The 25539-nt window shown below is 40.3% G+C and overlaps 4 protein-coding genes and 1 pseudogene across 4 annotated transcripts; 4 read left to right on the top strand and 1 right to left on the bottom strand.

Annotated features, from left to right (window-relative positions):
• Positions 1 to 3293: 3293 nt before the first annotated feature.
• On the top strand, positions 3294 to 5214 carry LOC141823372 (cytochrome P450 78A9-like). The gene is made up of 2 exons (XM_074710649.1): positions 3294 to 4323; positions 4401 to 5214. Exons 1-2 carry the CDS (start codon positions 3325 to 3327, stop codon positions 5025 to 5027), a joined length of 1626 nt encoding a protein of 541 aa, XP_074566750.1. The 5' UTR covers positions 3294 to 3324; the 3' UTR covers positions 5028 to 5214.
• A 2975-nt stretch (positions 5215 to 8189) lies between these two features.
• On the bottom strand, positions 8190 to 14867 carry LOC141823368 (rab GTPase-activating protein 22-like). The gene is made up of 5 exons (XM_074710645.1): positions 14383 to 14867; positions 12910 to 13045; positions 12741 to 12790; positions 9907 to 9960; positions 8190 to 9690 (listed from the first exon to the last, which is right to left on the bottom strand). The coding sequence occupies exons 1-5, from the start codon at positions 14505 to 14507 to the stop codon at positions 8439 to 8441; spliced, it is 1617 nt and encodes a 538-aa protein (XP_074566746.1). The 5' UTR covers positions 14508 to 14867; the 3' UTR covers positions 8190 to 8438.
• A 1244-nt stretch (positions 14868 to 16111) lies between these two features.
• Positions 16112 to 16696, top strand: LOC141823671 (uncharacterized; annotated as a pseudogene).
• Positions 16697 to 19133: 2437 nt separating this feature from the next.
• On the top strand, positions 19134 to 21923 carry LOC141823371 (large ribosomal subunit protein eL24-like). The gene is made up of 5 exons (XM_074710648.1): positions 19134 to 19166; positions 20109 to 20184; positions 20457 to 20558; positions 20626 to 20774; positions 21639 to 21923. The coding sequence occupies exons 1-5, from the start codon at positions 19156 to 19158 to the stop codon at positions 21790 to 21792; spliced, it is 492 nt and encodes a 163-aa protein (XP_074566749.1). The 5' UTR covers positions 19134 to 19155; the 3' UTR covers positions 21793 to 21923.
• A 1236-nt stretch (positions 21924 to 23159) lies between these two features.
• On the top strand, positions 23160 to 25293 carry LOC141823370 (UDP-galactose/UDP-glucose transporter 4-like). Its single transcript, XM_074710647.1, has 7 exons — positions 23160 to 23285; positions 23490 to 23518; positions 23600 to 23801; positions 24120 to 24362; positions 24456 to 24557; positions 24889 to 24996; positions 25069 to 25293. The coding sequence occupies exons 1-7, from the start codon at positions 23160 to 23162 to the stop codon at positions 25291 to 25293; spliced, it is 1035 nt and encodes a 344-aa protein (XP_074566748.1).
• The last annotated feature ends 246 nt before the right edge of the window (positions 25294 to 25539 follow it).

Here is a 25539-nt window from a genome sequence, read left to right as displayed (position 1 = left end):
ATTGATCCAATTTAATTGTAAATATTTATTTAATTTATAGCGATTATTGTGAATAAATGAATATATAGCCTTTTTAGAATTATTCGGAGCAGAAATATCTCCTACTAAATTTGGGTAATTTTTTTATTCTTCTAAATTTGAAATATCCTCAATTTTGAATTTATAGAAATTAGATCAAATGAAATTGTAGAGGTGCGAGTGCAGCAGGCGTGTGCGACACGTGCATGGTGATGTCATGGATGACGAATCCCCAGTATCTCAAATCAGACAGTAGTTGCCCGGACCGGTCCGAGATTGTCTTCGAAATTGACCCGAGATTATCTGTTCATTTTTTTTATAACTCAGATGTTTAATTTTTAAAATAAATTAATTTTAAAAATGATCGTTCTGATTTTATAAATTTTTTTTATCAATGTAAATTTAGAAGTGCCACAAGACTACATTGGCAGGTCAACGTTTATAATTTTTTCCACCACTGTAAAATTGTTGGAACCGCCAATCAAATACTTCAATCTTGGATGCTTCAATATAATTTTTTTTCCAAATTAAACATCCAACATACTCCAATTAAAGATCAAACTACTACGTTAGTCTAAATTTCTTTCAAATCATTTCACTTTAGTAAAAAATGAAATTTACCATTCACGATCAGGGCGGAGCCATGAGGGAGGCATGTAGGGGCCACGGCCCCCCGCCAACTTTTTTATTTTCATTAAGTTTGTCCCCCCCCCCCCCCCCCCCCCCCTCCGTTAATATTTTATTGTTAAATATTTAAAATGTGGCCGCCCCTCTCTCTCATGGAAATCCGGCCTCCGCCCCTGCCAACGATCCCACATAATCGATCTCACGATCATCTGTAAATAGTTAAATCGAGAAGCTGCAGTTGATTATGACGGAGAAGGGATTGCCTCATCTTCATCGAGATTCGATCTTTGTCCATTTCAACAATTCTTACTTCATCGTAACTAACTCAACTATGTCCCGAGCTCTTTCAAATCATTTCACGCATCATGGTTAGAGGCTCATTTTCTTCTTTTCTCTATCAGTTTTGAATTCGAGAAATATCTCATTTACGGCGCGAGGATCAATTCATTCAATTTTTATTTCACTTTCATTCTCACGTTATATAGTATTATTCCATAACACATTAAATTGTTCTTTTCTCTTTTTCCTTTATTGTGTACTTGTATTACAATAATTTTTTATATTTATAAATATTAAAATCAATGAGTATATATATTTTTTATTTTTTTATAATACGTATTATATATTTGTATGTTTGATTTTTTTCTTAATAACATGAATAATGCATTTAATTAAATTGGTTAAGTTAAATGATTATTATGTAGCTCTAGAAAGTTCTTAAAATTGGACCCACACATGTAGTGTGATGTAATAGCAAGAGTTGTAATCTTTTAGGGTTTCCCTTCTCCAATGGCTAAGGAATCTAAACCACAAGGGTATCTCTCATTTCATTTTCATTTCATTTCCTTTCATTATGGATATTTGTGTTGTCATTTTCTTTCTTTCTCAGTAGTTATGATAGGTTGTGAAAATATTTAATTTTCTTGTTAAAAAAAACAGAAATTTTTATGGATTAGATAATTTATAAAAATATGACCCGGAGAAGAATCGAAAAAGACTCGAACTAGAAGAATTGACTTAGGTTTGACATAGAGTAGGGTTTTAGCTAGGGCTCTTTTTCCTCCATGATGTTTATTTGTTTTTCTCAAAAGGAAAGTCCACAACATCAAACATTATCATGCCAATGGATGGAGCACTTAAAAGACAAGATAGTGCTCATGGATCGACTATTGCCTTTTCCCAAAGAGAGTGAATTATTGATTTATTTTACTTTTATATCCATTATGAACAACTACTTTTCGCAAATATTTTAGTCTCCAATCGACTTCCATTTGAAAATAATAATAATAATAATAATAATAATAAAATGATTTCATCAAATCTCATAATATTCCCATGTCCTCTACTAGTGAATAGCTAGCACCATGTGAGGGAAATTCCAAACCCTAAAAGAAGGGAGACAACACTAAGTTGGTGGATGATACTATTCAAACATTTACACATGTTAGCATAGAGAAATTTGAGTTGATTTTCACATGCCGAATCTTTTGAAAGAAGGATGCATCATATCAATTGTAGCCTCTTAATGAGACTAATTAAGCTAATGACAAATTTAATGTGTTTTGATATATCACTCCATTTCAAATTCCCCTCTTATTGAATCACAAGCCGGTGTATCAAGATGTTTATGCACAAAAAATAATTTTATTAGGCAGTTTAGGATGTGATGTGAGTATCATAAAAGTCATAGATTTCTATATCGATCCTATTGTATACATTCCCTTTCAGCCCTCTTTGTGACATCGAAGATAATAGTTATTTTCCTACTTTTCTATTCATCATTTGAAGTAAATTTGTTCAATTATTTTGCTCATAACTAAGATAATTTCACATCACATTGATTCTCTTCAACTAACTAGACCGATTAATATTGTTCTATGCTAAAAAATTCTAACCTAAAATGAACTTTAAAAGAAATAATCCAAATTGAAAAGGATCAAAATGTATGGGCCAAGAAAAAACACATTTGGTATGGGCTTTGAAAGACATCATATATAGCGGACACAATTTCTTTTGTAATAATATAATATATGTGCCATGTGATTGTCAAACTAACGTTAGAAGGCGAAGGCATGACATTATAAATATCATGTCCGGATCCATGTAAGAGCTAATCTAAGAAACATATAGATCTCAAAGATGTTATTCTGATGGCGGTCGTGGAATTGGATTGATTATCTCACAAGTAATCGACATAAATTTAATCAGCATAAATTAAATACTTAATGTTAATTAAAAATAAATAAATTGTAAATATCAAAGATGTTATTTGGGACAGGGTTTGACATTGGTACTCGTGCTGGAAACCACCACCACCACGGTCAGACCCGAATACAAGAAGTCAACGCCGTATACATATGAGTCAAACCACATATCACATGGGTATGCTCGCCGTCTTCGTGGATTTCACGTGCGCCTCCGGACAGCATTCCACGTGGTGTACCCCTGCACGGCCTTGCCCCTGGACCATCCCTTTCCGGATCGTTGCTTTTGGCGGCGGCCACCTTATTACTCGCGGTAAATTCGTACGCCACGATAGATTCTGTAAAATCTTCAATAGATGATGTGACGCATTAATCTTACAGCCGGTTTGACAGTCTATATAAGGTCTTCCCTCCCCCTCCTCCTCCTCTCAATTCCGACCATCGATCGCGTTTAATTTACTTTGGCTCGTAGATCATGGGAGGATACGAAGCAGATTGCGGCTGGATTCTATACCTCGCCGCCAAATGCGGCGGCCTCGACCTCCTCTCGCTCCTGCTCCTCGCCTCGGCTATTTCGCTTACCACTCTGCTCCTCCACTGGGCCTTCCCCGGCGGCCCCGCCTGGGGCCGCCACTGGTGGCAGCTCGGTCACCGGCCGTGGTTCCCCGCGCGCGACGACGTACCGCCGGGCCCCCGTGGCCTCCCCGTCGTCGGCAGCATGTTCCTCATGTCCGGCCTCGCCCACCGGAACCTTGCCGCTGCTGCCGCTTCCGTCCCCGGCGGCCGCCGCCTCATGGCGCTCAGCCTCGGCGACACCCGCGCGGTGGTCACGTGCGACCCAGACGTGGCACGTGAGATCCTCAACGGGTCGGACTTCGGGGACCGGCCGGCCAAGGAGTCGGCCTACGGCCTCATGTTCCACCGCGCCATCGGATTCGCCCCCTACGGAGCCTACTGGAGCGGCCTCCGCCGCATCGCAGCCGGCCACCTCTTCTGCCCCCGCCAGGTCTCCGCTTTCGCCACCGGCCGCACAGAGATCGCGGACCAGATGGTCCGCGCCCTCTACCGGCTCAAGGCCGACGCGAACCCTGTTCAGATTCGGGAGGTCGTCAAGCGAGCGTCTCTCAGCCACGTGATGTGGTTCGTATTCGGGCGAAGGTACGAGCTGGTACAGGAGACCGAGGAGTGGAGGGAGCTGAAGAGCATGGTGGAGGAAGGATACGAGATTCTGGGGAAGCTCAACTGGTCCGACCACCTGCCGGCGATCGCTGGACTCGACCTCCAGCGAGTCCGCTCGAGGTGCGCTCGGCTTGCCCGCCGAGTCGACCGGTTCGTGACCCGGATCGTCGACGAGCACCGAGTCGAACGCGACTCGGGCGACCGCGACGCGCCACCGCGAGACTTCGTGGACGTTCTGCTGTCCCTGCAAGGCGCCGATCGGCTCTCCGACGACGACATGGTGGCCGTCCTGTGGGTAAGCTTTCCGGAGTTTCAATTGCCCAAAACATTTTATTAGAATTTTAATTTTTAAAAAATTATATTTAATTGCAGGAGATGATATTTCGAGGTGCGGACACCGTAGCGGTGCTGATAGAGTGGGTATTGGCGAGGTTGGCTAAGCACGGAGACGTGCAGTCGAGGCTCCACGCCGAACTGGACGAGGCGGTGGGGAGCGACGGGGCGGTGACGGGAAGCGGGCCGAGGCGGCCGCTGCCGTACCTTCAGGCGGTGATCAAGGAGACGCTGCGGGTGCACCCGCCAGGCCCGCTTCTCTCGTGGGCCCGCATAGCCACGTCGGACGTGCGGGTTGCCGGGGGCCGCTACTTGATCCCCGCGGGGACCACCGCGATGGTGAACATGTGGGCCATCGCGCGCGACCCGGCCCACTGGCCCGACCCACTCGTGTTCGACCCGCTCCGGTTCGAGGGGACCGAATTCCCGGTGACCGGTTCGGACCTGCGGCTGGCGCCGTTCGGGTCCGGACGGCGGAGCTGCCCCGGGAAGGGGCTGGCCATGGCGACGGTGGAACTGTGGGTGGCGGCGCTGGCTCACGAGTTCGAGTGGCGGCCGCCGGAGGGCGAAGAGATCGACCTGTCGGAGGTGCTCCGGCTGTCGTGCGAGATGGCGGCGCCGCTGAAGGTGAGTCTCCGGGGGCGGCGGAAATGGGCGGCGACTTAAAAGAAGAGGGAGATGATGTTGTCTTTTGTAGTATTTGTATAGTTGGTTTGCACTACGAAGAGCTAGCGGCTTTCTATTAATTCCATATGTTTGTCTTATTGTGTTTTTTAGGTGTGCCGCGTGGACTTGTTTAAAGTTGCACTGCATGTAAATTGTGATATGAATATAATATTGCTGGTTTACGATATTTCTATCCTAAATTTATATTAATGTCAAAATGTTCTATAATATTTTAATTTTATTTTAAAATGTTTCTCGTTTAATATATATATATATATATATATATATCTTATAAATCATTATTTATTTGCTCATTTATCAAAAGAAATATTAATATATATAGATAGTAAGGTTATAATATGGATAAATAATTTCATAAAAATAATTATATTTATATAATTTTTAAAAGTATGCATGAAAGGCTTTTTGTTAGTTTGAATTACACTGTGTTCTCATATTACATTAGATATGTAATTTATAAATAATAATTGAAACTCCAAACTAATCAAAACACATACTAAAATAAATAAGTGATTCCTCGATTTATTCTGATGGTCGATGAATTTATAGAATTGGATCGATCACCTCTAAGATTAGTAAATTATAAGAATGAGATATCTATATTATAAAATAATAAAAAAATTAAAATATATATATATATGATTGATGTATCCGGAGATAATCTGACTGGAAGCCACCTCCTTTTCTCCCTTGTGTAGTGCTCGTATATAGAAGCTCTTCTAGTGGAAATTCTCTTGTTGAGTTGGTTTTCTTCAACCTCAACCTTCAATAATTTTTAACAACCACAACCACCGAACTCTATTGCTAGAACCACCCATCTATTGTTCCCAACCGGTCCCAACCATGCCAATTAGGTACAACTATCCTACTGTCTCCACTGGTGCTCGACTTCTCGTCGCCCGACCAATCGATTCTTGACATTTTGCTCGCGTGGTGGACGATGTGGCACGTACGATAGATTGTGTGGCTAGGCTAGCACATCAGATCACCACACAGATATTTCTTTCCATCGGCTATATAGGGCCTAACTATGATAGTTACATGTATGATTTTCTTCTTGCGTACAGAGGCTACTCTTCTCTCTCGAGTTACTCACCTTCTTCTTTTTCTTTCTCACACACCTAAGAGGTAAGAGCCTACACTTTCAGTCTAGTATTAATTTAACCATCGGAAATTAAAGTCATGTCCAAAGACGGAGTCACCCTTGAGTTAGGGTGGGCTCCAACCACACATTTTTAATAAAATAATTAATGATTTTTATATATTTTTTTTCAGTTCCATCCCTAGGTAATTTTGAATTCTGACTACCCTCTCCTGCTTACATCGGCATCGTTGATGCATGTTGATTTGTAGAACCTCGAGTCTTGATCGGTCAATCGACAAACACAATTGTGGCTCGACGATCGGAAGGCCGAAGAGGGGCCCGAGCACGTGGAGGTCGATAGACACCATCAGTCATCATGAATTAATTAGTAAAAAACACCAAATGCCATCTACCTTGGATCACACTTAAAATAAACAAATAAATTGATGGTGATTTCAAATGATTTAAGTGAAAAAGTTGGAAAGAATTGGAACAAATTCAGTCAAAACTATTGACCTTGGTCAAGATAAGAGATGATCTATCTATCACTCTCCCTTTGATCACTAGATTTTTTTTAAAAAAATGTTATGTTTAAGTTTTGAGTCGGCACTTAGATATCTTTGTCACATCTTGTGATTTATCTCCTCCATTACTAGAGTCAAACAACCCACTTGCACAATAATGGTGGAATAACTCACTTTAATTTTGCCATTGTGATAGATAGCTCAACTCAAGTGGCAATGCATCCGGTCAGTGGTTGTCGATTCCAAAGGTCATCGTGAGTTTGACATTCAGTAGCTTGTTTCAGATGAATCCTATGAACTCGTAAGTATGCATAAATATCTTTTTTTGCCATCGTCTTAGTTAATAATGGACTTCAATACTATTCGTTAAATTCAACTCATACATGAAAACTCCATGCAAGTCCCTCTCGTGATAGTTCTATTCATCGATCAAGCTTCTTTCAAGCATCTTTAGGTGCAATTCCAAGGAGGTGAGACAGCGTCATATCATATCTAAGCAATTAATATTTTATTTTTAATTTTAAAAATAATAATAATAAAATAAAGATATCCATTTCTCGAGTGGTCCAAATGGTGTATAAATTATAAGGACGTAACTTGAAAGCCATTTATCCAAAAATCTAACACCAACCAATTCGATCATATCTGCATCATGTGCAATTAAAGTGGATGAACAAACCCTAAAGGGAGCGGCACGAGGATGTTGAGTGAGAGCTACTTTAGTAGATTCTCCCATCAATTTAGATACTACAATGAAAATTTGAGTGATGGTAGAATTCCTAAAAACCTAGGCCACTTAGTTGTGGCGACTAACAGAGATATTCTATCTTACGTTTCCCTAAACAACCGCCAAGTTTTCCTTATTGGAGCCATCGTTATCTTTTGTGGCACCATGCACCTTTTATTATTAAAAGATAAGATTCTTGCCCTTCACATGGATGTTTATATCTGATAGCTTCGTCTAAGTTAGATAGATCTATCGGTTACTTCTTCGATCATAAACAAAAATAGTATGCTTCTGATATTTCCAACCTTGATGAATATCTCCGAGAACGAATAAATCATCAAAAAAAAAAACAGAGAGTTGATATTGATTAGATTCTCCAGATAGATTTGAATATCTCGGTCAGTATCTGAATAGATCTTCCTCAATGTCTTGCCTGCTGACTCAGCAAGAGGAGTATCTAAATTTTCCTAGATTGGTAAAAACAAAAGTCAAAACCTTAGATTTTTTTTTTATTCCTAAAAAGATAAATTAACATGGCATGTTTGTATGAGTTGACATAACATTTGCCAACTCTTGTTGCTTTGATGATGTTTACACTTCCTCCTCCCTTCTGTAAAGAAGATATTAAAATGTCTGGTCTTAATTAGTCTCGAGTTTGAATCATATTCATCGAGATCAATGCATTGATGTACAGCAAACTCAATTATGAAATCTATGAACCAAAGGATAGAGCTTTATGCCTACAGCCGATGTCGCGGCACGAACCTGAGTCGTAACAATCCGACTAAGCTGACACCTATGGTAACTTGATCATAACTGTTTACTACACTCAACTGCAATTCAATCAGGGAGTAAGCAAGTACACAAACAAGTGGAGAATCAGAATTGAATTAGTTCCTTTATGTGAATTGGTTGATTGTTGCAGCAATGGCACAGTGAAATCTCCTGCACTATGGGCTGGAGAATAGATGATGAGTTTGTTTTGTTTTGTTTAAGTGGGGAAGAACGTGGACGGAAGCAACAGATCGATGGCGGTGAAAGCAAGCACCGTGAGATCAAATCTTCTGGTGCAGGCTCATGACCAGATCATGGGCGTCATCCAACAGCCTCCAAACATCTAGGGTGCCCGCCATGCTATTGCACTCCGTCACTATCTCATCCATGCTGTTGTATCTCTCGATGATCAGTTTGCGCCGCTGCAGCACGCAGGCGGCGACGGCGTAGAGAAGCAGGTCGTCGGTGGGGGGCGCCCGCAGCCTCATCCTCTCCCGTGCAGACTTCCCGATCCCGGACCGTATCGCTGCCTGGTCCGCCCACATCACCTCCCACATGCTCAGTGTCTGCTCGAAGGTCAGCTCCCTTCGCAACAGCACCAGCACCATTCTGTACACGAAGAAGCAATCCTGCGCCTGCAGTTTTTCCAAGTGTTTGTACAGGTGCAAGTCCTTGCACTTGATGATCTTTGAAACTGTGCTCAGCTGTCTCTGGATCCCGACCTCGTCGAGCCTGAAATTGTGTCGGGCCTTCCTCATGAAACCCACGAAACACCAGAAAGCTTCGTGATCTTCTTCCATAACGGCAAGGATGGGCGTTAGAAGGTCACTCATTCCTTGGCAGTAGCCTATCTCTGGATCATAGACTGCATAAGCTTCAAGAACCGCAACCATACGAGCAGCATGGTAAATCATGCATGGGTCCAACTGGTCGTAATTTTTGAGGCCGATGGATATTGCAGATTGGAGTGCCTTCTCTTTAGTGACAGAAGCTAGATTGGGAGAGTAAACCACCCAGTCTGAGTTGGCTCGGATCGCATCTAGTCGGATTATACGCTGCCATGTTGCAAAATCTTCAGATGTTCGGTTATATTGTGAAAAATTGCCTCGAGTTGAAGGAATTCTTGTTAACTTGGGATCATGTTGCACAAGCATGTCTGAGATTGATGATCCGAGCAAGCTTTCAGTTTCATCTTCGTCAGATGATTCAGATGTAGAAGATTCAGTGCCCCAAGGATAGTTATCCAAATGAGCAATCTCAGTCTCATCTTCTATCTCCTCAAAGTTACACAAGCTGAATTCATCGCCACCACTGTGAACTGATTGATCGACTTTAAAGTTGTATAAGTTCCCTTCTGCAACAGTGCAGGAAGTTCTGGCACTTGTATCATCTTGAGAATCATGAAACTCATAGTCCTCATTGAAGCAAGAACTTACTGAGTTACTGCCTTCATCTATTGTGTCTAACCTATTTTCCTTATGACACTGACTCAGAAGTTGGTGGCATTTTCTCCTTAAACTTTCATATTTTTTCCTGTTAAGGGGGAAAATCATTAGAATACTAAGATGGTGAATCTCCTAATGAGCAACTAGGGATTAAAGCAGAAACTAGGAATTAAAGCAGATCAGTGAAAATACATTCAACATTGAGCTTAACAATGAGAACAGCATTGTAATGTTATCAAAGATGAATCAATCAATGAACAGGGCATGAATTAACATTACAACATTAAAAATCTAGTGTTGTTACCTTATCTGGATTCTGGTGACGGTTCGTTCAGCGTGTGAACTATTGAGATCATAACTGCATAAGGGCAAAATTATATACATTACATGTACATATATATGCAAAAAAGTGAGAAATTGAAAAAAAAAATTATGATACTTGGAAAGAATAAACATGATTGTAGTTGGCATGTGTGAACACAGGCCGATACACCACCTTTTGCCAAATATTATAGGTGTCTAACTATCTTAGGTGCATCAAAGAGGTATACGAATAGTTACAGTTCATATTAAGGTCAATCTGGATATATCAGAGTCAATTCCTGGAAGCCGCATGGTTGCTACCCCCACATCAGATGATCACATCAAATCTGTAGGATTGTGTTTGTGGCATTAAAGCAACCTAAATTTGATCTAGGCCAGGTCATCCCTAGTATTCAAAAACAAAGAACTTGATGTCTTTATGTTTGCCCACCAAAAGTGCTTACTATCCACAAAGATGAACTGAAAATTTTAGAATTTAAAGGATAAATGTATTATCTCCTAATAATGTCTGCTGTTCTGCCTCTACCCTTGAAGTGGTCTGACTGATCAGAGGAGAGGAACTATCCCCTCATTCAGTGCCCACTTTAGACACAGTATGGGTTCCAGTTCAATTCAATCAGAGCACCAGATTGTTTATTGGTTTTCATGCCATGTTGGTTCTGGTATTCATACTAGATATCCAATGATGACAATTAATGCTAGAGGAAGGGATGCGATGTCCAATCACTCAGAGGCTACCCTCTCATAAACAGCTGAAAGGCCCATCAAGGATAGCAAGAGAGCGACACTAAGTGCAGACAAAGACAAGCTATTCAGAAAGTGAATTAGTCCTCAGTTGTTCCTCTCGAATTTTTTGATTAACTAATATCTCTTTTTATTCAGGTGAACTAAGGAGCATCAAAAGTCAGTTAATGTGGTCACCAGAGATTTATGGTGAACTATTGACTAGCAACCAAGGTTTACATCAGATATAACATAGCTTTGTGTCCAAGATTCATTGCATTGTATGACTCCATAACACTTTAAAGCACTTGTCTGTTATTAAAATGTTATCTTGATGGATTTCCAACTGTCTACAAAGCAAGAAAGATAAGAATTGAAATTTTACATGTAGATCTGTATTATTTTAGAGCTGCATAAACTGCTTATGCAGTCACATAGAGCTGTGAGGTACCCCATTGCATTCACTTATTAGAACACCAGTCCTAGCTTGTTAAATTTCAATCCATGTTCAAGTTAATATTTGTTAAGATTGATTGGCGAACCATTTATCCCAAATCTAGCATTGTTAAGCCAGGAACCGATATATACTTATATGGTATAACTTTCCCTTCATGTGTGGATGGCACTCCCCCTCCATGTATGGGTAGGGTACTTTACTAGATTGGCCCCGACCTCTGAACATATGAGTTGAGACACATTAGTTGATTAGATTTTTGTTCTCTGATACCATGTTAAGATTGATTGGCTAACCACTTATACCAAAAGCTCAAACTCCAAGAACTTTGACCAATTTGTATTTATATGTTAACAATATTAAGATTGATTCGCTAACCACTTATACCAAAAGCACAAATTGTGAAAAACGTGACCAATTTATATTTATATGTTAACAATATTAATTTGATTAAAATAGTTTCACCAAATACACAAACAAGAAGCACATTATCTATATTGCTTAAGTAACGTGTAAATTATTTTGGGCAAAAATCAAAGGGGTTCCCCAAATTTATATAATCATCAAAGAGGGCTCCTTTTTGATTTTTCATCAAAAGAGTGTCTTTATTCTCAAATTACCCCTTCTATCATCTGCTCGTCATCCCTACTAGGATGTCCTACATCCTCTCACTGTCGATGTATACTCTCACATTCCCACCCTGTAACCCCTTCCTCCGCCTCGAATTCACCCTTGCCCCCTTTCTTGCGGTCCATAGCCTTAGGTGCACTTGCTAAGGATGTTGAGGGAAAAATTGACAATGTGTGGTCAGTCTCGATTCATGGTGGTGTGTTGACGCTCCACAACATTTGCAACGATAAGTTAAATACCAACGAGCTAGTTCGATTGTTCAATGGCATGTTGTAGAGCATTAGTAACATGAAGGAGATCAAGTGGTACAAGGTGGAGCAAGGGTTGATGGCAGCCTTTATAAGCTTATAGAGGCGGGCAATGATATGGCGCAAGTGCAAGCATCGAGTTCTGCTAGTTGTTGCCTATGATAATGAGCAAAGCATAATGGCCAGAGAGGTGTCTCGGGGTGCTGGTTTGGGTGCTTGACATTGACTTGCTCAAGGCGAAGGAGGTGACACAATTAAAAACCTCTGGATTTTGCTACCTCGGGCATCCTTTTGATGAAAAATTAAAAGGGAACAGCACATTGATGATTCTATAAATTTAGAGCATCCTTCTGATTTTTGACCATTTTTCTTTTATATTGAATGTGTTGGTTACTTAACATGCATGTGGATATATGTCATGTATATGTTATGTGTTGCTTAGATTCATGTGGAAAAAAAATTATATAAAGTTATTGATTGTATCAGAGTTAGGATAATTAGTTTAATTGTTTATTGATATGTAAAATTTGTTACATATATAATGCAAGGAAATGAATCTAAGGAGGTCTAGAGTACTCTTTACAAACAAGCTCCAATTGGCACAATCAGTGGTTTCAAATATGGACTGATAACAATCCATTTAAACTATTTCAGGTGAAGCAAACTGTTGACTCATTTCAAGAAGCTATGGGCTAATTAGTAAAAGTTTCATAAGAACACTTAATAACTAAAAATTTGAGAAAGATGACGGAGACTTACACTCCAAGGAGAAAAGGCCATACTTCAGCCCTGATTGATGGGTCAACTCCCTAGCAACAGAAGGATGATAATTAGATATAGGCATAATATTTAAATAATTAATTAAAAAAGAGTATGCTGCATTTAGATACTAAATTAAAATCTATGGCATTTAAGACATAAAACTTACTCCACTTCTAACTTTTTTAATAAATTTGATTCCTCCATCATGAAACTTTCCTTCTGGTGACAATAGTCGGTGCCAATGCCGATAAGAAAGTGCATGTTTTCTTTTCCTCCTAGACCATGGTGATCTCAAGCTACCTCTGCATGTAATTGACAATGGAATAAGCAATGAAGGAAATATATTATGTATGGCAAAACAACCAAAGTAAGGTCGAAGAAACAGAGATAGAGAATGATCCATATTACAAGACAAAACTAGATAACAGGAAAATGATGAAAAATCTTCTTCTGTGAATATAAGAGTATTGGCTATGCCAGGCTGATTAATACTGTATATGAGTAATACTGTATATACAATACAGATGAACCATTCAAAATCTATTATAACATTTCTTATAGTTTGAAGGTCCACATTTAATGGCGAAAACATGATAAAAAGTAGATAAAGAGTAGCTTTTTAATTGTTAATAGGAAGTAGCAGATATCAAATTGTTAGAAGGTAGCCTCCAATGAAGAGATCACTCAACTAGCAAATAAAGAAATGGCTTGAGTCTTGAGATATAGTAATATCAAGAGAGCAACAAATTTTACAGACACAGAATCATTAAAATCTTGATTCTGCAATATAATGTCCACAACTAGTAGATTAATCATTAACAGACTTGAAAGCTATGTCGTAGTTTTAATTAAACTAAAAGGATTTTATCTAGCTCAGATTTACTAATCTCCGAACCTTCATATGATGCATGCCAGGTTCAAAAATAAATAGGTTATAAAATAAAGAGAGAATGAGAAACTCATTCTGCACCTTGAAATCCTACACAAAAATTTTCTCTTCATGGACATTCTGGGTCCCCAACTACCGAGCACCATGTAATGAAACAAGAGATATCAGCATAGCCACAACACGTGTTCCCCATAAGATGTATCGTGACAAATGCAGATCTAGGACCATTTGGGGGCAAGAATTTTCAAGATAGACCAATCATATATACACTTGATGTTCTTCGAGAGCAAGAAAATTTTCATTTAACGAAAGGGGGAGGAACTAATGATCATACGGAACCTTCATATCAAATTAACGAGCTTTAGATCAGAACTAAGAAACTTCCCAACAAAATAGAAGAAAGCTAAAATCATGAGGGGTAGAAAACGCCGAAGATAGAATATAATCGAAAACCAAAAGACGTTCTTTAAAAAAAAAGATAGATATACCACTGAGAAACGAAGCCACAAAAATAAGAGATTGAATCAGCAACTAGTGAATTCCTTCCCCTTTATGCTTTAATTAATGACATTAAGAATTAAAAACCTAAAAGAGATCTCCTTTTACTGATTCTCTTGCGCAGTGGGACGTAAAGTGTGGAACAAGTAAAGGAAATTCTTACCTAATTTAGCTAGGAACTCAAAAGCAAAGACCTTTTCTCCATGTGTACTGTAAGGAGAAGGAAAACCCCTAAGGATTTGAAAAACTCACCGGTCAGGAATAGTGGCGGAAGCAACGATGAGAAGTGACCGCAGATGGATCCAGGACGACGCCAAGGGAGGCGACGAGGAAGACGGAACCGAAGAGGACGATGGCGATTGCCTCAAGCCTTTCATCTACTTGCTACCCCCTTCTAGTTACTTTCCCTTCTAGCCCCCAACTGCCGATGAATCCAAAGACGAGATTTTTTCCCCCCGTTTTTTTTTTTCTTGCTATCCTTCGTTCATCTCGTCGCACCTACTTGAAAAGAAAAACAAAAAGTCGGCGAGTGAGGCCGGCCGAGGCCGTCACGCTCGACTAGACTCCGACATCCGGCCGCCGGACAAAAGACGGAAGGAGACAAAGCTGCCGAAGCCGATCGGACGCTCTGCCGCCTCCTTCCTCGCTGGCCGATGACAGATCCCGATCCGGCGCCCGAGTATCTGAATTGAGGAAAGCGATCGGAGAAGGATTTGATTGAGTCGACGCGGTTAATGGCAGCACGCGTGATCGATTGATGACCTGAGGACGTGTTTTATTAGCACTGTTCGTTGCAAAAAGGCAAAAGGCCACCAAAACCATTTATTGCTAAATTAAATAATACATTATTTATAAAAACATCCCCATTTTTATTTAAAATTATGATAAAAATTTTAAAAAAAATTATATTCTTTTAATTTAATAAATTCAGAATACAATTTATACCTATTCAACAATAGAAATTTAAAATATTCATTTCATTTCTTTGCTCTACTTAAAATTTTGTTATATCAAACTATTTTTAACTTAATTAAAATTATTTCAATATCATTATAATAGTTTTAATTAAAATTGATACGTGTATAATAATTTTGATTAATATTGCTAAAAAATAAAATAATTAAATGAACCTTCTTTTGTCCCCTCTTCATTTTAGTATTTTTCTTTCTTCTTTTTGTCTTCTAATTAAAAAATAAAATGTTTAAATTTAAGGGGCTAGAAGCAAACTTCCCCCTATTGACTTTTATTGGATAAACCAAGCCGCCTCCTTATCTTATTAAATTTATGGGTAGAGTAATAATTGTTTGAGTGTAGACACTATGCAATGGTTTTAAGTAGCATGTGTTAATGCACACATGGAAGAAGAGATAAATGAATTGAATGGTCTTTAATAACAAAGTTTTTGATGAAAGATAAATTAAATCGTTCTCTTTTTACAAAATGGAAAAAATAAAAAAAAGATCAAATTTTTTTTTATAATGCATGTGTTCTAATATATTGCCAATATTAAAATAACTCATATCAATTCAAACTTGATGAGCATTAAAAGTTGACCAACTAACTCGTTGATTCTTTCTAATGGGGAAAACGTGGAATCCTGTTCAAGGAACAGGTCAACCCTTTCCTTTTCAAATTTCAAGAGCCATCAATTTTCAAGAAAAAAAAAAGAAGAAAGGAAAATTCTTTTTGGTCAAACTAGAAATATTCTTTTTTTTTTTAAAATCTTGTGTACAAATTCTCCACCGGAAATTGGCGGGAACCAGCAGGGACTTTACCTGCCCAACTTCCACCTCGCTTCCACCCAACTGCCAATCTCGTCGACCAAACACTCCGGATTCTGTTAAGTCAACTCTTCGCGTTTGACTTGGTGCGTTTGTTATAATTAAGTAAAATTGCTCCGATCGGAAGGAGCATAAATAATTATAACTATATATATATATATATATATAAAATGCTGCACAACTCCGGCGGCGTAGCCTCGATGAAGGATCACGAAGCGGAGCTCTCGATGGAGATCACTGCCCTCTCAGGCGAAGGCCTCGGGAGCCCCTTGCCTTCTCTCCTCCACTGTGGCCGCCGCCTCCGCCCCTTCGTCGCCATCTAAAATTCCTCCGCCATCGACGAAGGCACTCTCGACGGCCTTTGACTCGCCTCGCCCCTGCATTACACACGCGTCGTCGAGCGCGGCGCCGAGAATCCTAGTTGGGGGGACAATATTCGCCTCTTGCGACGGCAGCGCAGAAACAGGGGTCCACCTTGTCGTTCTATCGAAGCACCCGCTCGGAGCCTCGCCAGGCTTGGGTGGTGCCCGATCACTCCCGAAGACGTCCTCTACGGTCTCCGGCCGCCTTCGGCGCTGCGCCGCCTCAGCTTCGCCCTCCGCAATCCTCGCTGCGGCGGCGGCCGGGCACATGGGGTCATCCAACTTGCGGTCCAGCTCGTCGGCCGGGAGATTGACCAACGCCGGCTGTCGTCGCCGGCCGTTGGCTGCCCATTGGTGGAGGAGGCGGAGTGGCGAGGGGTGGCAATTGGGATCGCCGTGGGTTGGCCCGTTGGCCGCCGGTAGAGCGGTTGACCGCTTTGGCGCTCAAATTAACTGACTCAATTGTATAATTATTGCAATAATCTTAAATATTTACAAATAAATAGATTTTTATAAAATAAAAATAAATATTAATGAAAAAAATAAAAGATAAATAAATATATAAAAAATATCAACAGAACTAAATTATTTTTTTTATCAAAATTGATTGATTGGACCAATTTAACTACTTAATTGTTTCGTTTCCTCCTTCTTCTTCTTAGTTGTTTTGTTTTGTTTTTCCTTCAAGATAAACAGAACAGTTAATATTTATCCGCTGTCACTTTCACCCCCACTTTCTTCTCACTCTCGCTACAACTCAACGCGCCCTTTTTTTCCTCCAAATTTCCACACCAGCGAACCCTTCCCTTCCTTTCCCTTTCCTTTTCCTTTTCCTCTCCCTCTCTCTCTCTATATCTATCTATCTATCTATCTATCTATCAACACAAGGGACAGATAACAGAGGAACAATGAAGGGAGCAGACCTGGCCATGGAGGTCACCGTCATCTCTGCCGAGGACCTCAACGGCTCTTCTTCTGTTTTTGGCTTCCGACTCCGCCCCTTCGTCGCCGCCTTCTCCGGTGCAGGCGCCGTCGACTGCGACCGCCTCCCCACGCCCCTCCACACCACGCGCCTCGCCGACGGCAGCGACCCCACCTGGGGTGACCTCCTGCGCCTCCCCCTCGACCCTTCCTTCCTCGTCTCAACCCGTGGCGCCGACGACGACGACGATGTCAGCGTCTGCCTTGTCGTCCTCTGCAAGCGGCCGCTCGGCGGCGCCGCCAGGCTCGGATGGTGCCGGATCCCGCCCGCCGACGTCCTCGACGGCCTCAGGCACCCTTCGGCAATACGCCGCCTCAGCTACACCCTCCGGCACCCCCGCCACGGGGGCCGCGGCCGCGGGGTCGTCCACGTGGCCGTGCGGCTCGTCGGCCACGACATCAACCGTCTCCTGCGGCCGCAGCCGGCGCCGGTGCTTCCGCAGCCGCCGCAGCAGCCGGGCTGGGGTGGGGTAGCGATCGGGATCCCCGTGGAGGCGTTAGACCCTCCGCCGTGCTGGACCGGCGGCGGCGGCCAGAACGCTGAGTTCGGCGAAGAATGCGCGGGCCGGGTCCTCGGATTTGACTTTGGTTTGAAATTTCAACCAATATGAACGTGCACGGAAAAAATCCTATTGATACCCACTTCACACGTTCGCATCCACGTACCCACACGGAACCGAGTTGAAGCACCCACCAGTTCCTGGGACCCACCTGGCATATCATGAGTGTTTCACGTTGGGTGAAGAAACACGTGCGTGAGCCTATTTGTACAGGGCAATGTAAAAATTATTATTATTATTATATACAATTGGTTAAAATCATGCTTACAATATTTATTTCTTTATTTGAATTGGATGACAAAGCTTCCATGGACAAACGTGTATAGACTTTTTTTTCCCGATTAAACTTGGAGATATAAAATTTTTTTATGAGGTAAATTAAAAAGTATAAACGGTGATTTTATAGAAAAGTGATGTGATAATTAATTATAAATAAACTCAAAGAATGGGAAAATTACCTTAACTAACTCCTATTTTCTTACATGTTTAGTTGATATCTAACTAAACAACCTAACAAAACAATGTTGTTTCTTACATAATTGCTTAAAATTAGCTTCTTCTTTCCTCTTTTAGCCTTTTATGAACACTTAAAAGAAACACTTGTGTGTCCTCTTTACAATCACACAAGATTGGTTGCCTACAATACATTTTTCATTGCATTTACGATGGAGCCTCTTTCGATACTAACACTCACGGGTGGAGTCGTTGGACAAATTGCTCTCATTTTCTTTCGCTTTCAGTCGGTTGCTGATGTCGTTCAAAGGCTTACGGATTGCCTTCGCAATCCTCGCCCACCTCCTCCTCAAGCTGTTACGCCCAACAGATTGGAGATGCCATTGAAGAACTCTTGCATCATCATTAGAGATGGAAACTTGTATTGTTTGAGATTAATTATGTAAAACTGATTTAATGATTCTATTATGACACTTCTATGATTTTATTTAACCTGATTTGCAACATTATCTTTAGTAATTCGATAGATTCTTCAAAATTCTTTACAAATTGTACTAATTCGATCGATGTATATTAATATATACCAACTCCACTTAGTAATATTATTATATAGATTTAAAATGTTATATATATATAAATTTTTTATTTTAATTTATATTTGTTAGAGAATTAGTAGAAAATACTCTAAAATCCTTATTTTGAATCATAGAATTGGGCCAGCAAGCCTTCCAACGGCCCAAGGCCCACAATGGTATTCTAGTAAATTTAGGACGATAGAAGGTGCTAAAACTCATCTACTCTCCCTCGTCTTAAGGTTCGTATAAATACTAAATAGGTCTCATTAGGGTTTTCGTCTTGTGAGCAGGGGGCAGCAGAGCCGCGACAGCCATGGTTCTCAAGTACGATCCTTTCTTCTCTGTTCTCTTTCCGATTCCAGTAGATGGTTTCTCTTTTTTCTGAACTAGCGTGATCTGGTTTATGGGGGTCGTCAAAAGTATTTCAATTTTTTTATTGTTCCGGAAGAATTTTATTAGATCTTTGAGATGCAACCGTTTTTTTGGTAGCATTTTGAGGTCGTGTTGGTTGATTTGATTAATGTAAGAAGGGTTGGCATTGGCTTTTCATTGTTGTAGCGGGATTTCGAGTATAAAAAATTATAGAGCCTCTGACTTGCATGTATGCGTGAGGAAATGAACGACGCTCTAACACGAAAGGATAGCACTTCTTCCCTCGTAATTCGTGATGTTTAACAAAATGTATTATTTTGATGACAAGGAAGAGTTCATGAAAGTTTAAAACTTCTTCCTTTGACTGTTTTTACATTTTAGTTGTGTTGATAGTTGGAATTTGAGGCAGATACTTGTATGTTGGAACATGTATTAGAGTTAGGAATTGCTATATCATGTTAATTTCCCTCTGAATCCCAATGGAAGACGCATACAGTGATTGAATTGTAAGCAAAGAAGCAGTACATTAACCGATCTAAAAAGAATGAAATAGAAGAACAATTTTTTGCACGGATAAGAGAAAATATGTTCCTCTTACTTTTTGCTCATGATACTTCTGTTCATTTAGGTCCCTGTAATTTTCCAGAATTGAGGTACTTTAAGATTTTCAATTCCTGAACACTTTCAAAAGGTACTTGGAAAAAATTGTTATGTTAGAGAAGGATTGCTCATTAATTTTAGTGATCTAATTACACCTTACAACAGATGATATCCAGCATTTTCTACTGTGTTTATGTTTCTTGTTTGTGCCTTCATAAGATGTAGCATCTGGTTGTACCTATTATGTGAAACTTGTTGATGTACTCATGGTTTTTTCTGCTGATTTGTTCACAGAACTGAGCTCTGCCGCTTCAGTGGTGCCAAGATATATCCTGGAAAGGGTATTCGTTTTGTGCGTTCAGATTCTCAGGTGAACCACTTGTATGATCATTACGTAGTTGTTCATCATTGTCCATGCCACATAATATTAGTCTCCTGTGCAACATTTTAAATGGATAAATCTTCATTTGATTATCAACTTCCTTGCCCAACAGTTAGGCTGTGTTTATTGCTTGAATTCAATATGAAAAAATTCCAACTGCTCAAGTATGGCTGTTAAAGCTGAATTTAAAATTATTAATTAGCTCCCACGTGAAGGATAATCAAATTTTTTTCTCAACATATATCTACTTGTTACTGCAGGTCTTTCTTTTTTCCAATTCAAAATGCAAGAGGTACTTTCACAACCGACTTAAGCCTGCAAAGCTCTGCTGGACAGCAATGTACCGAAAGCAGCATAAGAAGGTGATTTAGTATATTTTATGGTAGTATGATGCTCCTAAGAAACTGATCACTTATTTCTACGTTTTAGGATATTCATGCTGAAGCTGTGAAGAAGAAGCGCCGGACCACTAAAAAGCCTTATTCTAGGTCGATTGTTGGTGCTACTCTAGAGGTAATTCAGAAGAAGAGGTCTGAGAAGCCAGAGGTACGAAATGCTGCAAGGGAAGCTGCATTGCGGTATGCAGACCTTATCACTATCTTCTTCTACCAAGTTCTTGTTGGCTATTCATTTCTTACTGTCAGAAATCTTAACTGCACGGTTTTAATTCATGTTCATGCCATAGTAGCTTTGTTCAATTTCATGCTTATCTGATGCAGAGGCCTAAACTAACTGGTGTAAATTATCGAAGTGTTGCTTCACTTTCACCCTACTGCCTCAAAACCATACCTAGATACATCTTTGTTCTGGTTCTGTGGCACTATTTCTGCCATGACATGGCTGGACAGACTGACATTAGCTTTCTTGGATACCCTAAAAATAAGTGAATTGGCATAATGTTACTAAGGAACACATTCAAAGAAGTATGAAGTTGGTAACACCTAACACAGTGTCATTTTGACAACTATGATTTAAAGTCAATTAGCTAGTTTTTTAAAAGCATTCTATATGTAGAAATCAGAGACTGGATGTTAAGATTTTTCACATGTCATATTTTAGTCCGATGTTTTACTAACAACTAGTTACTGTCCGATATTGTTACATTTGAAATATAAGAAAATTTTTGTTCCATGTGAGAGTTTAACTGTATGAATGTACTATAATTAGCAAACTAATGAAATTTGATTTATGGATAAATATGTGATCTGTATTATTGCATTCAGCTTTTTGAGTAAGTTTTAGTCAACTTCAGCATAGTTGTACAGTAATTAGCTTGATCTAATGTTGTAGATTTTAGAACTTTCAAAGGTTTTTTCTTTTATACAACTGTTAAAACTATATGCTGTGTATGCGATATATTATTTGCTCAATAGGTGGTTTTCGTTGTCTGTTTGATTGGCAAATAACTTCTCTGTGCTTCTGGTTCTCTCAAAATTTTGCAGTGAAATCAAAGAGCGAATCAAGAAAACTAAAGATGAGAAGAATGCAAAGAAGGCTGAATTGGCTGCAAAGACACAGAAGACTCAGACGAGAAGTGCACCAAAAGGTCAAGCTTCGAAAGGACCGAAGCTTGGAGGTGGTGGAGGAAAACGTTGATTCCTACTAGATTATCGAATTGTCCATCATTTTTCCAATTTAGTTTAATAGATTGCGCTATTGCAACATTATTGCATAATTTTTTCACTATTAAGCACGCTGATTGAGCTTAAAGTTTGATTTTTGGATTGTCGTATTCAAGGCTTGAAGTTTCAAAGTTCAATCTTTGTTTGCATGACTTCTGGTTTGCAAGTTATAGTGCCCCCTTTGATTCAAAGAGAGCCCTCGACATGCTTTTACGAAGGTGGGTGTATCTCTTTCTTCTACTCAAGCACCCTTCTTTTGAGCACTGATCGCACCCTCCTCCCAACGACCTCTCGTGCGCCGCCTGGCATGCTCGCTTATTGTCTTGTGTTGACCTCATGACCTGACCGCGAGCACGTGGACTTGCCAATCACGTTGACTGTACTTATAATGCCGTTGACTCTTGGGCCGCGAGCACGTGGACTTGCCCGTTGGTTTGGCCGCGAGCACGTGAATTTGCCCGTTGACTGCTTAGCTCACAACTTGCTTGTAAGCATGCTATAAGCTCATTGCCGCCGTTAAAAATTAGAGAATTTAGCTAGTTAATAAAAATGAAATAAAATCCTATACTTCTTTTTTTTTTACAATCACCCAAATCTCGGTAATTAATGTCTTGATCTCGGTTAGTGCACAAATCACATCGCTTGGCCTTAATGACATCTCCAATATCCATTTAATGAACCCAAATTAATTGTACATTAATTAAACAAATTTCAATTTCCGATACCGGCGAATCTGCAGCATTACCGCGGCAAATTTACGAAATCGCCGCCATTCATACCTCTGCATTACTGGACCAAAACACGGGACCCAAGGAAACAATACCAGGGGTGGTAAAGAGGGTTTATTTCTTCACGTGACAAATGCTGAGCCTCTACACACGTGTCTAATCTCCCGTGCGAGACATGCCTCCGTTACGGGGGAAGCGTTACGATATGTCGCAGTAAAGGCCGTCCGTCGACCGCGACGTGGACGGTCCAGATTCCAGCGAGAAACGACGAATCGGTGTTTTCATGCAGCCGTCGATCCCATGACTGATCCGATCGAAGCCGTTCGTGAATAACAAATATTGTGCTCATTTTTTGCTTTTGCTATTTTCCTTTTTTGGTTATTTTCCATGAACCGAAAGCTTTCTCTCTTTCCTTAAAAGCATAGAACAGAACAGAGGAGAGGCGAGGAGGGAAGAAGAACGCCGTTCGGATTGGATCGCCGGTTCTTTACGGTGGAAAAGCGGTGCGAATCTTCTCTTCCTTCATGTTTTTGATATCTTTTTGGTGTTCTTGAAGGCAGGAAGTGCTGGTACTGCCATTTGCTGCTCTATTCTCCAAGTCTTCGGGAGAGAGATGAAGGGAGAAGAACAAGCTATGTCTTTGTTTGGGATCTCATTGACCGGGAGGCCGAAGTGGCAGCAGTTACTTATGTGTTCTTCTGGTTTCTTCTTCGGGTACCTTGTTAATGGCGTTTGTGAGGTACTTTGATTCCTTTTCATGAATCGGGCGTTGTCCAAGGTTTTTTGTACTACATGTTATCTCTTCTCTGTCTAATGCGATTCTTATTCAGCTACTTCGATTCTTTTTTCGTCAATCTAATCTGGTCTTATTGAAATTGCTTACCTCATCCGACCAAATTTGTACTAAATTTTGCATCCATTTCTTCCTTCTTTTTTGTTCCAGGAATATGTTTACAATCGATTGCAATTCAGGTATCGTTCTCAGTTGTCATTTCAGTTTCCTCCCGATCTTGATTAAATTTCTTAAATTTATTTCCTACTATTTACTTGCAGCTACGGTTGGTACTTCACGTTTGTGCAAGGATTTGTGTATCTTGCCCTAATACACCTGCAGGGCTTCACCACCACTCAGATGGTGAATCCATGGAAGACTTATGTTAAGCTGTCCACTGTTCTTATGGGCTCGCATGGATTAACCAAAGGGTCCCTGGCCTTCTTGAATTACCCAGCACAGCTGATGTTTAAATCTACCAAGGTCTGTCTTCATACTTCTTTCGGCTGTTTGATTATCCTTCTGATTTGATGCAATTGTAGTGTTTGTCTGTTTAGTGGTCTGAATGTTTGATTTGTTGATGCCATTGAAATTTGATTTATGTCAACTACCTGTATCCGATACTATTAGAGTTTGAAAACATATGGTTTGCATTGAAGTCCATATTTAAATTAGTTTGAAAACAACATTGCTTTTCTTGTTCATTAACATAAGATAACTTGTTGGAGTAGAAGATGTATTCATTGTGAAACTGAAGGTATGATCGGTTGTTCTATGAGCAAGTCTTGTGGTGTGTCTCAGGTGTTGCCGGTTATGGTAATGGGCGCCTTCATTCCAGGTCTTAGACGCAAATATCCAGCGCACGAATACATCTCAGCAGTGCTTCTTGTTGCGGGCCTCATCCTCTTCACCTTGGCTGATGCCCAGACCTCTCCCAACTTTAGTGTGATAGGAGTGGTGATGGTCAGCACTGCCCTTGTGATGGACTCATTTGTGGGCAACTTGCAGGAGGCTATATTTACCATGAATCCAGAAACCACTCAGGTGACTCGCATGTTCTATGCTCTTGTATCCCGCATTAATGAGGTATAATTTCGCCTTTCTGACCTGAATTGGTTTCTGTCAAATATGTGATAGATGGAGATGCTCTTCTGCTCAACTGTGGTTGGACTACCATTACTGATTCTGCCGATGCTTTTAACTGGGGAACTCTTCAAGGCCTGGAACTCTTGCAATAAGGTGAGGTGTTCAGCATCCACAATTTGAATCCTTTTTTCTATTAGTTCGATTAAATCATGTGCAGTTGCATTGTGAATGTGAAAGCTTAGTTCATCTAGTTGGTTCTTTGATGGAGTTCTGTATTTTCCAAATTATCCAAATTAGTAAGCTCTAAAAAACAGGAATCCAAAGTTGAAAGGATCATTCAGCTGAACACGAAAAAAACATAATGTCTGCAGTCAAGCTGGATTAAGCTTCCTTCAATGTGTTCTCTTCTTTTCTACTTCAAATTACTTGAAAAGAATCTGTCATTTGAATTGCAATTGTTTTGTATCCCCATCTCTGAGTGCAGCATCTGTATGTTTATGCGGTGTTAGTCTTTGAAGCCATGGCAACCTTCATTGGTCAAGTATCGGTGTTGTCACTTGTCGCGATATTTGGTGCAGCAACAACTGCCTTGGTATGTCTGATCACTCAGCAGCTACTCCTATTCGATACTGGCAAAAACTTAATCGCGTGATGTGTTTCTTAGGTGACCACAGCAAGAAAGGCTGTCACACTTCTGCTGTCTTACATAATGTTCACAAAACCTTTGACAGAGCAGCATTCTACCGGACTTCTGTTGATCTCCATGGGAATCCTTTTGAAGCTGATTCCTGAATACAAAGAGCCGGTTTCATCGAAACAGAAACAGAAGCAGCAGCAGTACCCGCTGGAGGATGCTGTGAAAGATGATGAAGTGAGTTCGCTAGTGTGAACTGTGAAGGTAGGCACAAAATGTTGCTTATATGTACTTAGTGTCGACCAATATGAAGATTTCATTAGTTTGAAGCATTGCATAAGATGTTTCTTTCAATTCAACACCTTCGTCAACTAACTCAAAATAGTTGAGATTAACATTGCAATTATTGTAGACGATGAAATAATTTGGAATATTAAGATTTGCACTAATGGCAATTCAGCAATGCAAATACAAAGATTTGAATTATTATTATTCTTTTAC

This window comes from Curcuma longa, chromosome 3 (assembly GCF_044706935.1).
Source record: "Curcuma longa cultivar G26 ecotype Majalengka, Jawa Barat chromosome 3, ITB_CL_G26_1.1, whole genome shotgun sequence".
Lineage (NCBI taxonomy): Eukaryota > Viridiplantae > Streptophyta > Magnoliopsida > Zingiberales > Zingiberaceae > Curcuma > Curcuma longa.
The sequence above is the reverse complement of the archived record's forward strand: the minus strand, read 5'-3'. Positions and strand labels throughout refer to the sequence as shown.